The following is a 15286-nucleotide window of genomic DNA, read 5'->3' on the forward strand; positions in this document are numbered from 1 at the left end:
TTTGTGATGGAAAGTGACAACCAGCAGTGCTCAACATTAGATAGGGAAGAGAAGAAATATTCTTGTTACCAAGGTCAGAAGACAAAAACCTCTGTCTTATGAAAGGTGCCATGGGATGTTCTAAATCAGTGGTGGGCAACCTGTGGCTAGCAGACTGCACGCGGCCCATCAGGGTAATCCGCTGGTGGGCTGCCAGACAGTTTGTTCACATTTGCATGGCTGCACACAGCGCCCAGTGGCTGCGGTTTGCTGATCCAGGCCAATGGGAGCTGCAGGAAGTGCGGGCCGCAGGTTACCCCGTTCTAGATCCACAGACAGCTGACAAGACTGCTCTTATTCTGAAAAGCGCACAAACAATAAATTGCAGCGAATTCAGTACAAAAATTTTTATTAAATAAATATAAAATTCCAGAGCAATGAAAGCATTCTGTAGCAATACCTTCACAACAGCAGTCAGTTTTATTCTTTACTATCCGTATAAATAGGCTAAGAAGGAGTATATTTATTGATAAATGCTGGTAAATGTCAATTTTACTGGACAGACACAAACCAAAGAGAAATATTTCCATAAATAATAATCAACATATATAGATAAGCAAAGTAAGAAAACGCTGCTTGAGAACTTATTAGAATTTGAATTAAGGATATTTACTTTGTATATATTTGGCACAATTTATGTTTTAAAGTTTATAAAGCTTTAACTTTTGGAATCTCAGCATCTGCTGTCATTACATAATTATTGGCTGATCCCCTGTTTTCTGATCCCTTCCATAATTTTCCACCACTGTGAAAATTTAAATTGATATAAATTGAAAAAATACTTTAAAATAAACATCAAAATTATCCATCAAAATTATAAAAAATAAAAACTAATTTCTGCCAAGCCTGCATATAAAGAAAAAGAATTTTATAAACTATCTGCTTATTTCAAAAATTATTGCCTAGAATTAGCCTGAGGAGAAAATTGCATTTGAATAAGGGTTCTGAGACCCGGAGATAATTTCTTCTCTTACCATTTAAATGTGGAGTTATTACCGTCATGGTAATGCAAATGTTTGCAATACATATGCAATTTATGCCAAAGCCAAATAAGTATCATTTGCTTATACATGTGTCTGCTGGATAAATCTTTAAAGACAGAGTTGGCAATATAGTGTGAAATTGTAAGAGTCCAAAGCTCTAGCAACTTCCATTGAGTGATTAAATAAGCAAATACAAGAAGGTTGACTATATTGTGACATTGTAAGCAATTGTGTTGTCACATTGTGTTGACAAAACTCAGTTCATTATCTCCTGTTGGTATCACAAGCCTAATTTGTTTTACTTGAGAGAAGAGCAGAATTGATACTGTTCCCTCTAGATCTCCAACCTAAAACAAGAAATGAAGGTGACATTGGCCTCTCCATTTTATCAGATCCGGGAAAACTGCCAAATTATGGGTTCATAATTGTTTGGGATTTTTTTCCTTACATTTTGTGTGTGTATTTAGTGTACCTGACTGACAACTCTGGTGATGGAAGTTCTCTATCTATTTACGATGGCGACAAGAGCAGTGCAAGTACTTTTCCACAGTCCAGCCACCGTACATAAGCCCAAACCTTGTTGGGGGGATTAATTTTTAAAGAGAAGAGGGTATGGCATCCTTCATTTACATCCAGTGAATTTGACACCTCTGCTAATATTATGAACAAGTAACAAGTCTGCTACTTTTGATGGTTTTTGTGGCATGGACACCTGTCAGAACAAAATTGAAGCACAAACTCATTTAAGAAATTACTGATTAGCTACAGTGGGTGTTTTTTCATCTCCTGCTTTAGAATGGATTTGGACTGGTAACCTATCAGTGAAAAACTTGATGTCCTATCACCAATTCCTTGAAACATTCAGTTACATGGAACTATTAAGTTTTGAAAGCAAAATTTGAGGCCTTGAGAAGCTAGAGGTAAAGTTGTTGTCACTAACTGTGACCCAAGAAATCTAGTGGTAGCACCATATAAGACTGGTGATGAAGAAGAAATCCATTCCTTTAAAGACTCTGAGTGTCATCACGTTATCTGTGAAGAAGGCTGTATGTGGGTATTTTTATTTTTATTTTTGTTTTGTTTTTTAAAAAGAAAAATAAATGCAAGAAACGTGTTCTGTTCCTGAAGCAACTGAAAGTCAGTTTGTCAGAGACCACAGTCCCTGTGATAAGCTGTTGTCATTTCCCAACTCAATTAAGATAAAATATGTGATCCATTACTGGATACCTAAGAACAGAAATATAATTAGCACAGGACCAGTTAAAAAAAAATAATTAACCACTGGAAAAAAATAAATAAATGGATCTTGCATCTCAGAAATAACTAGATGCACTACTTTGAGGATTGGTTGTGCACAAAAAAAGAGAACATGATTTCCCAAAGAAATTTTTCAAAAATTTGTCCAAAAAAAAAGGTAATATCACTAAGCAACCCTGCTCCCCCGCCCCTGTATATGGCAGGATCTCTAGAAATCTAGAGCACAGTGTAATGCTTACATTGTGTGGCAATCTAAAACATTATAGCAGAACACTTGAGTAGGGGATTCTTGCCAATTTATATCTATCTTTTAAAATCTATTTTATTTTTTAAGGTACAGTCTCAGGAAAGCCTTTTATCTCATCTTAAAGATCACAGAGAACCCTACCTATTTAAGTTACTACATTATCTGATAATCACCTTATTTGGAAAGCTTTCTTCAAACATCTATGCATGTTGTCTGTCATTAGTGTTCCAACACTGCATTTGTAGGTTAAAACAAATCTTAGTTTCACAGACTGAAGGAGTTCCTGTGGGAAGCACTGTGCATTAATTTTTTTCAGAAATGCTAATAATGGAGCAATTTTTAGAGATTTGTTGTTTAGATTAAGTTTGTAACTGAAGCTAAGTCAATGTGTAGTATCTAATTGTGTCTGAGTGTGAGTTTAATAAAAGTCCACTTGTTTAATTGTGCAAGATGGTTTTGTTGTTTGGTAAGGGATCATTTTTCCTGGTGGTTCCTCAAAGTCCTAATAAAATGAAATTAAGACTTCAATTGTTAGGAGCTCACTTTAAGAAGTTTTAAGTGTTGTTCTGGTGGGTCATCAAAGTATAAATTTAATTGGAAGTTTTGAAGTGGTTTTTAAAGGCTCTAGGCTCTAACTACATAATTCTCATTTTAGATTAAGCACAATCTTATGCCTTGTCTTCTCTGGGATTTTGCCTCATGTTAGTTAAATTGAGTTAAGAACATACCTTCTTTTCCCAGAGAAGACAAGGCTTTTGTCTTCTGGTGAATTACCACAGGTGCAGAGGCTGACTTGAGTTATAATTCATATTGTTATATTCACAGAGAACCTAGCAGATGTGTAGTAAAAGTCTATGAACCCAATTATTTTGAAAATAGCCACTTAAACTCAGGGGCGGCTCTAGACATTTTGCCGCCCCAAGCACGGAGGGCACGCCTGCGGGAGGTCCACTGAAGCCACGGGACCAGTGGACCCTCCGCAGGCAAGCCGCCGAAGGCACCCTGCCTGTCACCCTCGCGGCAACCGGCAGAGTGCCCCCCGCGGCTTGCCGTCCCAGGCACGCGCTTGGAGCGCTGGTGCCTGGAGCCGCCCCTGCTTAAACTATGCACACACTTTGCTTGTGCCCCTGCAGAAAAGCATCTAATTCTAAACATAGGAGTTGCATGCACATTTTAAGATCCCTGGTTAAAAAATGAAACTTGTCACTTACTGCATTTCTTGAAATATAATCAAAATGTTATGTCACTACTTATAGATAGAGAAGAAGAAGAAAGGTTAGAGGATGTGAAATTTTTATATTCAGCCTGTAATTTCCTTGGATAAATCTCTCTTTCAAAAGGATAGTTGGTTCTCATAGTAAAATAAATGGGAGTCATGCAGCTAAAAATCTGTACGCATCTTTGAAAATTGGAATGGTTAAAAACCTAATAGCCTGGTGGCCAGATGAGTAATTGGATGTATAATTAAGAAGCAGGGTTGAAATAAAAAGGAAGAAAGTATGATGGCTATTAGAGAACCTGGTAGTGAAAGAAACCTGACTGAATTGCTTAAGTGTAACATACAGAAAACATGTGTCTTCTATATAATAAGGAACTTTTTTACAATATTTGCTTACGATACCAGTTAAAGGGATTTTACCTAAAAGGATGAAAACCTATGCCATCTTCTGAAGTCTATGAGTATATACAGTGACACTCCTGAACCACTGGTACAAACACAGGCTGTAAGGGGGGGGGAAAAAGAAAAAGCCGCAATCATTTGTATTGTTCCATTGAATAGAAAATATGCAAATATTTAAGATGGCTGCTTTGCATTCTTTCCAGACTGAATTTATTTAGGGTCACTCAGTGTGTGTTGCATGAACTGATTCTAACCTTCCTGTTTGCTCAAAGGACCCCAGAAGCAGGGCCGGCTCCAGATTTTTTGCTGCCCCAAGCAGCAAAATAAATAAATAAATAAATATCCCACAATTGGCGGCACTTCGGCGGCAGCTCAGCCACACCGCTTAATTCTTCGGCTGCAATTCAACGGCGGGTCCTTCGCTTCGAGAGGGACTGAGGGACCCACTGCCGAATTGCTGCCGAAAACCCCGGACATGCCGCCCCTTTCCATTGGCCGCCCCAAGCACCTGCTTCCTTTGCTGGTGCCTGGAGTTGGCCTTGCCCAGAAGTTCCCCTTTATGATATACTATTGCACAGTCAAGTCTGTAGGTCTGACATGTGCAGGTAACGTTATGCTTTGTGGCAAGATATTGATGTGAATCTGTAGCACCGATATCGTTTTTGCTCGAGAGAGGTTAGATTGCTTTCAGGACAGTTGTCTCATTCACACATGGTGTCACACCCCAGTAGGCTATCTGTTGTGAATGGAGACCAAAGTAGCCAAGAGTTTGATAATTTGAGGTTTACAGTGTAATGTGTTACACCTAGGTGCTTTGCTATTGAAGCAGGATTTTAAGCAGTAGATCGATCAGGAATGCAACACTCTCTTAACTCTTTCTCTTCTTTAACTTGTAGTCAAGGAACTTGAAATACATTCTCTTCTATGAAGACTGTATAGCATCCCCAAGGAACTTTAGAAGGGAAGGAGATGGCAGGGGTGGGGAGGGTGGCGTGTAATTTGGAGCTAGACAGAAGTAATAGAAACAAGATAAGGGGAGACAAAGGCAAGGAAAGACAATGAAAGCCCAGCAGGAAGGTCAGCCCTTGAGAACTGTTTCATATTTCATGCTTTGCGCTCACTCTCTCTGAAGAGTTCCACATAATGGTACGTAAATGTGTCTCAGCATGGTATATACTGTACTGAATAAGCAAGAATCACACATTCTGCATTTCCCCAAAAAGCTGTGGGGGGAATCTAATCCCAGTTTAGTTCTTTTCTAGGAAAAAAGACAATTTCCACTTCTTAATTTTAATTTTATTTATTTAGCATAGGAGATGGGAGGACATTAATTATATGAAATAAAGCACTATCAGAACAAGGATTACATTTTTTTTACTAGAATGCTATTTTTAAAGTACAATTTAATTAATTTCAGGCCTAAAGGACTTGACAATGTTATTTTATATTTAATTTTGAGATCCATAATTAACCTAATAATGCTCATTCTAGATTTAGTCATTTAATCTGTACTGGGCCAAGAATAAAGTGCTTAGTTAATCACTTTTTAATTATAGGAAAATAATACAGTTGATTTAGATTAGGTTCACTTGGCAAGGATGTTAATATTTTGAGAAATTTTTTACTACGTTATTAGAGTATTTGTACTGATCTTCCATTGTGAGTTTCATGCAGTTTTAAATATTAATTTATATCCTGTCTATATTGCTTTAAACAGCTGTAGGGGCTTAAATTTCAGTACACCTGCTATCAATAGGTGTATTGTCAGGTTAAAAAAGTTTTTTTTTTTTTTAAGAGAGACCTGTAGCACTAACACTTGTATTGCTAGCCACAAAAATTAAAAAACATGAGCCAGGCTCCCAAAAACATGATTTAAAAAAAAGAAATATTTTTTTTGTCTCCTACTTTTTGAACTTTTAGTGTTCACATTTTCAAGCTTCCCATTTTTCAACCATGAGACTTATAAACTTATTTATTTTTTTAAATCACAGGTCTGATTTTCATGTATTAACGTGGCCGTAAGAAAAATTCGTATGAAAAGCTGGTTTCTGTATTTTCAAAAATGTAATGAGATACTTGTTTTGTGAATCTTTTCATTTAATTACACAAAACTTAAATTTGGAGGCTAAATTATATGACAGTATCCCTTGATTAATTTTGTAATCTCCAAATAGAAATAAATATCTTTAGCAGAAACTAAAAACATTACTGGTAAATCTATTTATCTGAATAGTTTGCTCAGCAAGCTGATTTTGTCCTGAGGATATAGCTACAATAATTGCAGATAAACATCACATGTAATACTTCTGAATACTTATGTTTCTGATTTTTATCAAGAGCAAAGGGAGATAATTTGTGAACCAATGAACTTGCAATTCCTATAGTGTCTTACTCAGCTGATCAGACCACAAGATGGGGAGAAATAGTTACATAGATCTGAATTTTCTTGTTTTTTCAGGAACATAATTTTCTCTAGGCCTACCCACAACTGTGTATATTAAGGCCATAATAAGCTGATGACCCTTCTGTTTTATATGTGCATGCCCTGTCTTGTAGACTGATATTAGAACAACATTAATCCATGTGAAAAATGATGCACTATTTAAAATCATTTAAATAACTGTTTTTCCTAAAACATTAAACAGTGCCATTGAACTCAGTGATTGTCTTGTCTTGGCTTCTTTTTGAAAAGCAATTGTTTAAACGCAGTCTGGGGAAAAGAGTTTAAGATACCCCAGGTTTTTATTAAGAAATAAGAAGGCAGAAGTTTATTTTAACTCTTACGTAAATAAAACTGTATATTTTTAACCTTGGTTCTGCAAACTTTTGTTGTGTGTATTTGTTATGAAAGCAAAGGATTACTTGTACTGGTTAAAAGAACAGGAATACTTGTGGTACCTTAGAGACTAACAAATTTATTTGAGTGTAAGCTTTCGTGGGCTACCGCCCGCGTAATCAGATGCAAAGAATGGAACATATAGTGAGGAGATATATATACATACAGAGAACATGAAAAGGTGGGAGTTGCCCAACCAACTCTAAGAGGCTAATTAATTAAGATGATGTCAGTAGGACAGAAAAACCTTTTGTAGTGATAATCAGGATAGCCCATTTAAGACAGTTTGACAAGATACTTAACATGGGGGAAATTAAACCTAAATTGATAGTATCTAGTTTGCATATCAATTCAAGTTCAGCAGTTTCTCCTTGGAGTCTTTTTTTGAAGCTTTTCTGGTTTTTTTGGGGTTTTTTTTTTTTTTTTTGGTTTCCCACGTTTATTGGAAAAGTGACAGCGCAGCAATGGTTTCAGATAGCTCCTCTTGGTGTGCGTGACCTGCAGTTTGGACAGACTGCCAAAGTCCAGCAGCTTCAGCATTTCCTTAGTATCTGGGTCAACTTCAATGATCTCCTGGTCAAGGGCAGAGACCTCAGGGACATAGTTATCTCCTCTTCCTTCAGTTTGATGGAGATACCTCTGACAGGCCCCCTCTGAATACGCTTCATCAGATGGGAGACATACCCAGCTATCTTGTTGCGTAGTTTCTTGCTAGGGATGATGGCAATCTCTTCACACACCCATTTGTTTGCAAAATTGCCACCTTTAAATATGTTACTGAATGGCCAGAGAGGTTGAAGTGTTCTCCTACTGGTTTTTGAATGTTATGATTCCTGATGTCAGATTTGTGTCCATTTATTCTTTTGCGTAGAGACTGTCCAGTTTGACCAGTGTGCATGGCAGAGGGGCATTGCTGGCACATGACGGCATATATCACACTGGTAGATGTGCAGGTGAATGAGCCCCTGATGGTGTGGCTGATCTGATTAGGTCCTATGATGGTGTCCCTTGAATAGATTTGTGAACAGAGTTGGCATTGGGCTTTGTCGCAAGGATGTGATATATGCCTATTAATTGCTTGTTTAATTAGTATTTTGGTTTTCAGGATGCATATCACCAGGTGTATACAGACAAATGTCAACACTTTCCCTCCTTCCCCACCCCCCAGTAGAAGACATGTGCCTTATTTTCAGCAAGCCCTGTTTTTTCTTGCAGAGGCTGCACACCTGAACTTATGTTTCTTGTCTTCTTTATTTGTTTTCAGTTACTGCATTTTTTGTTCTTTTTTTAAATAAATAAAAAAAAAATTTACCTTCTGGTATGAGGACCATTTAACATTGGAAAACTCATAACTTTCAAATTAGCAAACACAAGGATCTGGAGGCATGAGGTTCCTGTTTTGTACCTGGCACATGAAGGTCCTGCTTTGATCTATACCTTTAAGGTCTGATCCAATTCCCATTCTAGCCAATGGAGAGACTAAGGCCTTGTTTACACTGCCACTTTACAGCGCTTCAACTTTCTCGCTCAGGGATGTGAAAAAACACCCCCCTGAGCGCAGCAAGTTTCAGTGCTGTAAAGTGGCAGTATAGACCGTCCACCAGCACTGGGCCCTCATGGGGATAGTTTTTAACAGCGCTGGGAGAGAGCTCTACACAGTGGCAGCACTTTAATGTTGCTAGTGAAGACATACCCTCACATTCACTTTAGTTGGAGTTGGATCTGATTGTTCACACTTGTGCTTGATGCTTTATTGTGTTAAACTTGTTTTAAGTAAAAGATCAACAGAAAAAAGGAATTTGTTGAAATAGATGATGATTTTTTGTTTTAAGGTTTTCCGTGTGTTCAATACAAGTCAGGTCACATTGTTGGGCCTAAACCAGCAGTTCCCAAATGGGTTTGTGCCATCTGCAGATGGGGGCGTGGCAATCCCTAGTGCATGCAGATGCCATTTTGCTCTACGCAGCGTGACATCACATATGTGGTACATGCGAGGTCATGATGCATGGAGGATGACATTTTGCTTTACAAAGTGGCATCCTCCATGCTGTCTGGGGTCCCAGCAGGACCTTTTCTTCATTAAAATTGGGTTGTGCCTGCAAAAGGTTTAGGAACCCCTGGCTTAAACGACTATCAAATTATAATATTACAGCCTGGTTTACACTCAAAAATTAGATCAGCGTAGCTCCGTTGCTCATGGTTGCACAGGTTCTGTGCCATAGCTGTGCAGCAGTAATAGCTGTAGTGTAGACGTTGTAGGAGCAGCAGTGATCTGTATGCTATGTATAACCTGTATGCTCAAAAGGTCTGACACACACACCCACCCACCTCTCTTTGTCTCCTCTCCCTCTTTGAAAACCTGTGAAGTGGCTTTCCCCTATTCCTCCCTCCTGGAATGCTTGTGGGATGAATGGGCTGCTTAAACAGCTGGAAGATCAGAAGAGCTCCCAGGTAGACAAGGTGTCTGGGACTCTAATTAGGCAGCACTCACACACGCAATGCATGGTCACTGGCCAAGGTGAAGTGTGACCAGCCAAACGCGGCCAAGTCATCTCTTGTCCCAGGCCATGAGGAGCAGGTCCTTTAAAAGGGGAAGGGGCCATGTGCTCAGCAGTGCACTCACAAGCTTGTACCTCCCATGAAGGCCCTTCGCCCTGTGGTTCGCTGCATTGCATTCCGTTGTGCCTCATTGCACCATCCATCGCTGTGCTGTGGGACACTTACCTTGAAGGATCTTGACATTGCCAGTTCCATGCCTGACCTGGGAGCGTGAGTATGCAAGTGTGAGTGTGACACATACACCCCCTTTTGAGCTTAGCTATCAATATAATAAACGTGCTGCTTTCTGCCAAACTCTAGTGGGTCATTAGTCCTCCCTAAGCTTACTAGCTGGCCCAATTTTGGGTAACAGACATGACTTACATGTATACATATCAGAAATATTTATATGCAAAAGTTACTCAAACTTGTCTGCAGGACTGGAGTCATATATATGTATGTACATCCACCATTACACAACTCAGAAACCTAAATGAAATAAAACAGGCAAGGTTTTTACAGGAACAACAGAAAACAATGTTGTGAGTCCCTCCCTACTGGATTTGTTTTGTTAGTTATTTAACACATTCTTAAAGCATTGTTTACAATATTTGTATTCTGTTTCAGAAATGGTAAATGCGATGCCTGTTAATTTTATCTTTCCTAGAAAAGCTGGAACTAACCTGGTGAATGTGTAAAGGACAAAGTCAGTAGAGAGAAATTTTATTAGCCAGCTCCTATTAGGATATTCTAAACAATGGCAATGTTAATAAAAAGCTACTAAAAAGTAATTTTCTGAATTTTTTAAAGGTTCATGTAACACATAATTTCATCACTAGGTTGTCTTATGGAAGGCAGCTTGTGGGGAAATATGTTAATAGATTCTCTCAAGTAATTTTACATTCTAGAAAAGCAGTATGATTTTGAGTGCAGCTTGACCGATGTTGTGGAGGGGTCTAATTTTTGGTTTGGACTTGTTTATTCTTACATGAGGTGTTTTCTTGCATATGTTCATTTTGAGTCTGTTTAGTTCTCTCTTGGTTGTTCTTTGTAAATAATTGCACTGTAGTGAGGTCAAAACATTATCTTCTATCTGTTCTTTTAATCTAAAGCTGCTATGAAATTCTCTGTTTCTGTAGATGAGTATATCTCAATCATTCTTCTCTGCTTGTGGTAGAGTAACAAGTTAGCACTTACTAATGGAACCCATTTGTCATGGAGTGGGGTGAGGTGGGGGGAAGTTTATTTTGAAGTAGGAAATAAAGAGTCATGACTTTTGTCTTTGTTTTTACTCTTGTGAGCAATTCTGGTTGTCACATGTAGCTATTGGGAAGCTCAGGAGCTTGCCGTATGTCACCATGATTTGTTGCCATTTTTATTGGCAAACGGCTAGAATAAGGATTTAATATTAAAGGAATGCCTGAATTTTCTGTTTTATTGGTGTGCTTTGTATTTAACGACTTAAATATCAGTCAAGACCATTTTTGTTTCAGTAAAATGCTTTGCTAAACTGTTACAGATAAGTGTGCAAGACCTCCTGACTTTTTATTAGTAGATAATCATGGCTGGCATTTAGATTTTTTGTTGTTGTTTTTGCTAGAAAACTTTAGTGAGATGTTTCCCTTTGTCTCTGTAGTTATCAGAGACTGTTACAGACGATTGCTGTACTCGAGGCTCAACGTACTCAAGCAGTTCAAGACCTTGAAAGTTTAGGCAGACACCAGAGAGAAGCACTGAAAAATCCCATTGGATTTGTGGAAAGACTCCAAAAGAAGGTATACAATAGGCATTTCTTAAGTTTTACGAAAAATTATTTATAACAATTAACTCATCACCTATTAAAAACTAGTGTATTATATATACCTGTGTAAATATTAAAAGGTTTAAATTCTTTCTGTAGTGAAAGAAAACTGCCCTCTGTTCAGGTTTGATGATTGGTTAAATGTTGGTTAAACCTATAAAATACAGGTAATTTTGAAAAATTTGTTAAGGACACATTTTTATAGGAGTATAAAACTCATCTTGTCTTCAAGCTTTCAGTGCATATGGGCTTTCTATGATTAGAAAGAAAGCATTTTGCGGTAGGGAATGATATCAAGAAATCATAGCCTTTGTCACCAAAGAGACTTAAATGCTTTCAGTTCAATTTCAGGTTAGGGTACTTTTAAATGGAGATTGTGAGCAGGAAATGTAGTTCGTAAACTGAAAGCAAAATGAGCTTTGAAGGCATACCTCAAACCAGGAGAGTGCCAGTGATTATATCAAGCTAGTGTACATGTGTGGAGGAGGGTGAATTTCAGTAAAGAAACAGATTTCATTTTCAAAAGTTTAAAAGGAAGTTATAACAACAGTAACAGGGAAAACAATTTTTTAAAAGTCTTTTTTAAATGAAAGCAATGACTGACTTATGCTATGATAGCAGCATATCTCTCAATGAAGGAGAGATGTTGGTTCTGGGAGATTCCCTTTCCATAAACTTGGGGCCTGATCCAGAGGCCATTGAAGTCAATGGTCATCTTTCCATTGATTTCTGTGAGTGTTGAATTGATTTCTAAGCAGGTTATAGTTGTGATTCATCTGGCATCCAAGCACTGTGCTCTGGCAACCATATCAGACAGTCCTTGGAAAACATTAATGCCTTTTGCAGAGCATTTCATGTATTTTCCCATCTTGGCCAAAGAAATTATGCCAAATGGGGGTGGGTGGGTGGGTGGGTGTGTGTGTGTGTGTAGCATTGCCAGCAATTGTATTGTGGGCAGAAGGCAACGAAATCAATTTAACAGTAAAAACACTGGATAAGGTGCAGTCATGTCTATCATAGTAAACATTTAAGTTTACATGTGGATGTGATTAATCAGTTCTGATAACTGTATTCCTTTTAGTTCTTGTTAGTCTGCTATGTTTGCTTGCAGGAGTACAGGTCTGGGTATACAGTATGGGTTTTTTTTTAATAGTTAACAAATCAATGAAGATAGTAACAGGATATGAAAATCAGAAATACTTGGCTGCAACTATTCAATGTAATTTTTAAACTCTAAGTCCAATAAACCATCATTGACCGTGCCGCTGCATATTTTATATGCCCTGCTGCGTATCGCTCTTTGAAAATGCTTTCCCCGTATAAAGAATATGTGCTGCATGGCACTTAAATATACAGACTTTGAGTCCTGCTGTTAGCTAAAAACAGATCCAGGATTTCTGTGGTTCCATATCCTTTCATTTGGATGCTCAGTGACTGCATTAAGTATTGCTTCTCATTTTGATTCTTTCAGGTTGATTTAGGGCTTCCATATCCGCAAAGAGTTGTCCAGTTGCCTGAGATTGCCTGGGACCAATATACCACCAGCCTTGGAAACTTTGAGAGAGAATTCAAAAACCGGAAACGTAACAGTAGGAGAGCGAAGCTGATTTTTGATAAAGGTAAGTGGAAAACTAAGTGTATATTGCAGGAAAAAAATAACCTGCTGTGTTGGTTTAATAACACTTTCTTTATGTTGCTTGTAGTAGGTTTGCCTGCAAGACCAAAAAGCCCTTTGGATCCCAAGAAGGATGGAGAGTCCATTTCATACTCGGTGTTGCCTTTAAGTGATGGCCCAGAAGGTTCTACCAACAGCCGCCCACAGGTAAATGTTATAAAAAAGAAAGTAGGTAAAATTTTACAAAATATTAACTTTCAGATGGATTACTTATTAATACTAGATTATGCGGGTAGTGTTAAAATTGTGATAATAAATTTAATGCCTCGGTTTCCAAATGTTCAAAAATCAGTCATCAAAACACTTGGTGGTGTCATCTTTTCTTTTGACCAAGTCAGATAACTTTTTTCTGTCCTCTACCAAAATAATGTTTTCATGTATGTTTTTCTTTTACTTGGGTGGAAAAAGGGTTAAAGTCAAGTTATCCTAACTTTTTTTCTAAAGTCCTATTCCATGTTATATACTGTATTTAAGCAGATGATAAGAGGGCGACTTTGCGATGAGACCAAACCCGAAACTTTTAACCAGCTGTGGACTGTAGAAGAACAGGTAATGGGAAACCCTAGCTAGCTCGTAGACCATTTTGTAACCATACAGTGGTGTTCACAAAAATAAACTCAAATTGTGTAGTAACGTTTAAAGCGCATAACGCTTTGGAGTCAAAGATAACACGTATGTATTTATTCATGTTTTGCACCAGTTAGATTTTTATTTTTATTTTTTAATGACAAGCCATGCCCCTTCTAGATAAGGTGTATTAATGTTTGTGATCTTGTCTTGTGCTTGGTTTAGAAAAAACTTGAACAATTACTCCTGAAGTACCCACCAGAGGAAGTAGAATCACGACGGTGGCAGAAGATAGCTGATGAACTGGGAAATCGAACTGCAAAACAAGTAATGGGGAATTCTCTTGCATAAGTAACCATCTCTCCTTTTGCTCTCTAGACATTCCAGGAATACTAGAGGGGGCAGGTGTCAGGTGGTCTTTTGCATAGTTTCTTCAGTAATGGAATTTTTATGCAAAAGTCATGTCAATTCATAAAGAGACAAGGATTTTTTTAAAACTGTAAAATGTATTTTGGTTGGGAAAGAATTGATTGCTTCTGGGGGAAGAAACCTCACCAAAATATTCTTTGCTTGCGTTAGTGCAGGGTTCCTCAAACAGAGGTCGCCGCTTCTGTAGGGAAAGCCCCTGGCGGGCCAGGCCGGTGTGTTTACCTGCCCTCCCTGCGACCTCTGTTTGAGAAACCCTATGTTAGTGGCTATGCCCTGGGACTACTGACATCAATTACTGCATCCTGAGGATGTTGAAATAGATACAAAGTGGAGTTGCCCACATTCCATTTGGAGATTTTAAAAAACTCATACTAGATTAAAAAAAATCAGAAAAGTTGCCAAGTCCTGAGAGCCAACCTGTTAATCTTAATATTTTGATGAAAAATTTAATCAATCATCCAAAGAAAGGTCTGGAGCACTACTAACATCTCTACTAGGGGATCTGACCATAACAAACCTAGGGCTCTTTGTTAGGACTCTTAAATTTGAAATTGTATTAATTTTTAATAAATGCCTACAAACCATGATTAAGCTGTCAGGTCTAATGGTTGTCCATTAGTCTTTGACAGCGGCCCTGTGCAGGACTGGATTAACTCTCCTGTCAGCCCGGGGCTATTAGGTTTTTGGGGCCCCTGTATACAAGTCTTTTTCCTGGGAGGGAGTTTGGTGCAGGAGGGGGCTCTGGACTGGTGCAGAGTGTTGGGGTGCAGGAGAGGGTGAGGGGTGTGGGCCCTGGGAGGGAGTTTGGTGCAGCAGGGGGCTCTGGGCTGAGGAAGGGAATTGGGGCACAGGAGGGGGTATGAGGTGCAGGCTCCAGCTGGGAGGCACTTATCACAGGCAGCTCCCAGCCAGTGGTGCAACAGGGTTCAGGCAGGCTGCCTGCCTGCCATAGCCCCACGCCACTGCCGGAAGCGGCCAGCTGCTGGCAAGTCTCTGCGCGCCCCTGGAGGGAGAGGGACATCGTGTCTCTGTGCGCTGCCTGCGCCCGCAAACACCACCCCTGCAGCTCCCATTGGCCAAGGGAACTGCAGGGATGGTGCTGGGGGCGGGGGCAGCGCGCAGAGCTGCTTCATTCATACATACACACCCCACACCCTCCCGCCAGGGGCCAGCCGCTTCCGGGAGCGGCGTGGGGCCAGGCCAGGAAGGCAGCCTGAGCGCCCCTTTTAGCGGCCTGGAGGTCGCTGTCTGTGATTTATTTTTGTGGGGCATCCCCTGAGCCCCCAGCTGCAG

The 15286-nt window shown here is 39.1% G+C and overlaps 1 protein-coding gene across 9 annotated transcripts in view; it reads left to right on the forward strand.

Annotated features, from left to right (window-relative positions):
* Positions 1-15286, forward strand: part of ZZZ3 (zinc finger ZZ-type containing 3) — a 99882-nt gene that overhangs the window by 64382 nt on the left and 20214 nt on the right. For 7 of the 9 annotated variants that reach the window (XM_039485912.1, XM_039485915.1, XM_039485918.1 and 4 more), the window contains 5 exons: positions 11158-11296; positions 12794-12941; positions 13026-13144; positions 13472-13546; positions 13790-13891. In XM_039485912.1, the coding sequence (XP_039341846.1) occupies positions 11158-11296; positions 12794-12941; positions 13026-13144; positions 13472-13546; positions 13790-13891 (583 nt within the window). The remainder of the gene's footprint in view (positions 1-11157; positions 11297-12793; positions 12942-13025; positions 13145-13471; positions 13547-13789; positions 13892-15286) is intronic. The other 2 variants (XM_039485919.1, XM_039485920.1) reach the window with 2 other exon arrangements.

This window comes from Mauremys reevesii, linkage group 8 (assembly GCF_016161935.1).
Source record: "Mauremys reevesii isolate NIE-2019 linkage group 8, ASM1616193v1, whole genome shotgun sequence".
NCBI lineage: Eukaryota > Metazoa > Chordata > Testudines > Geoemydidae > Mauremys > Mauremys reevesii.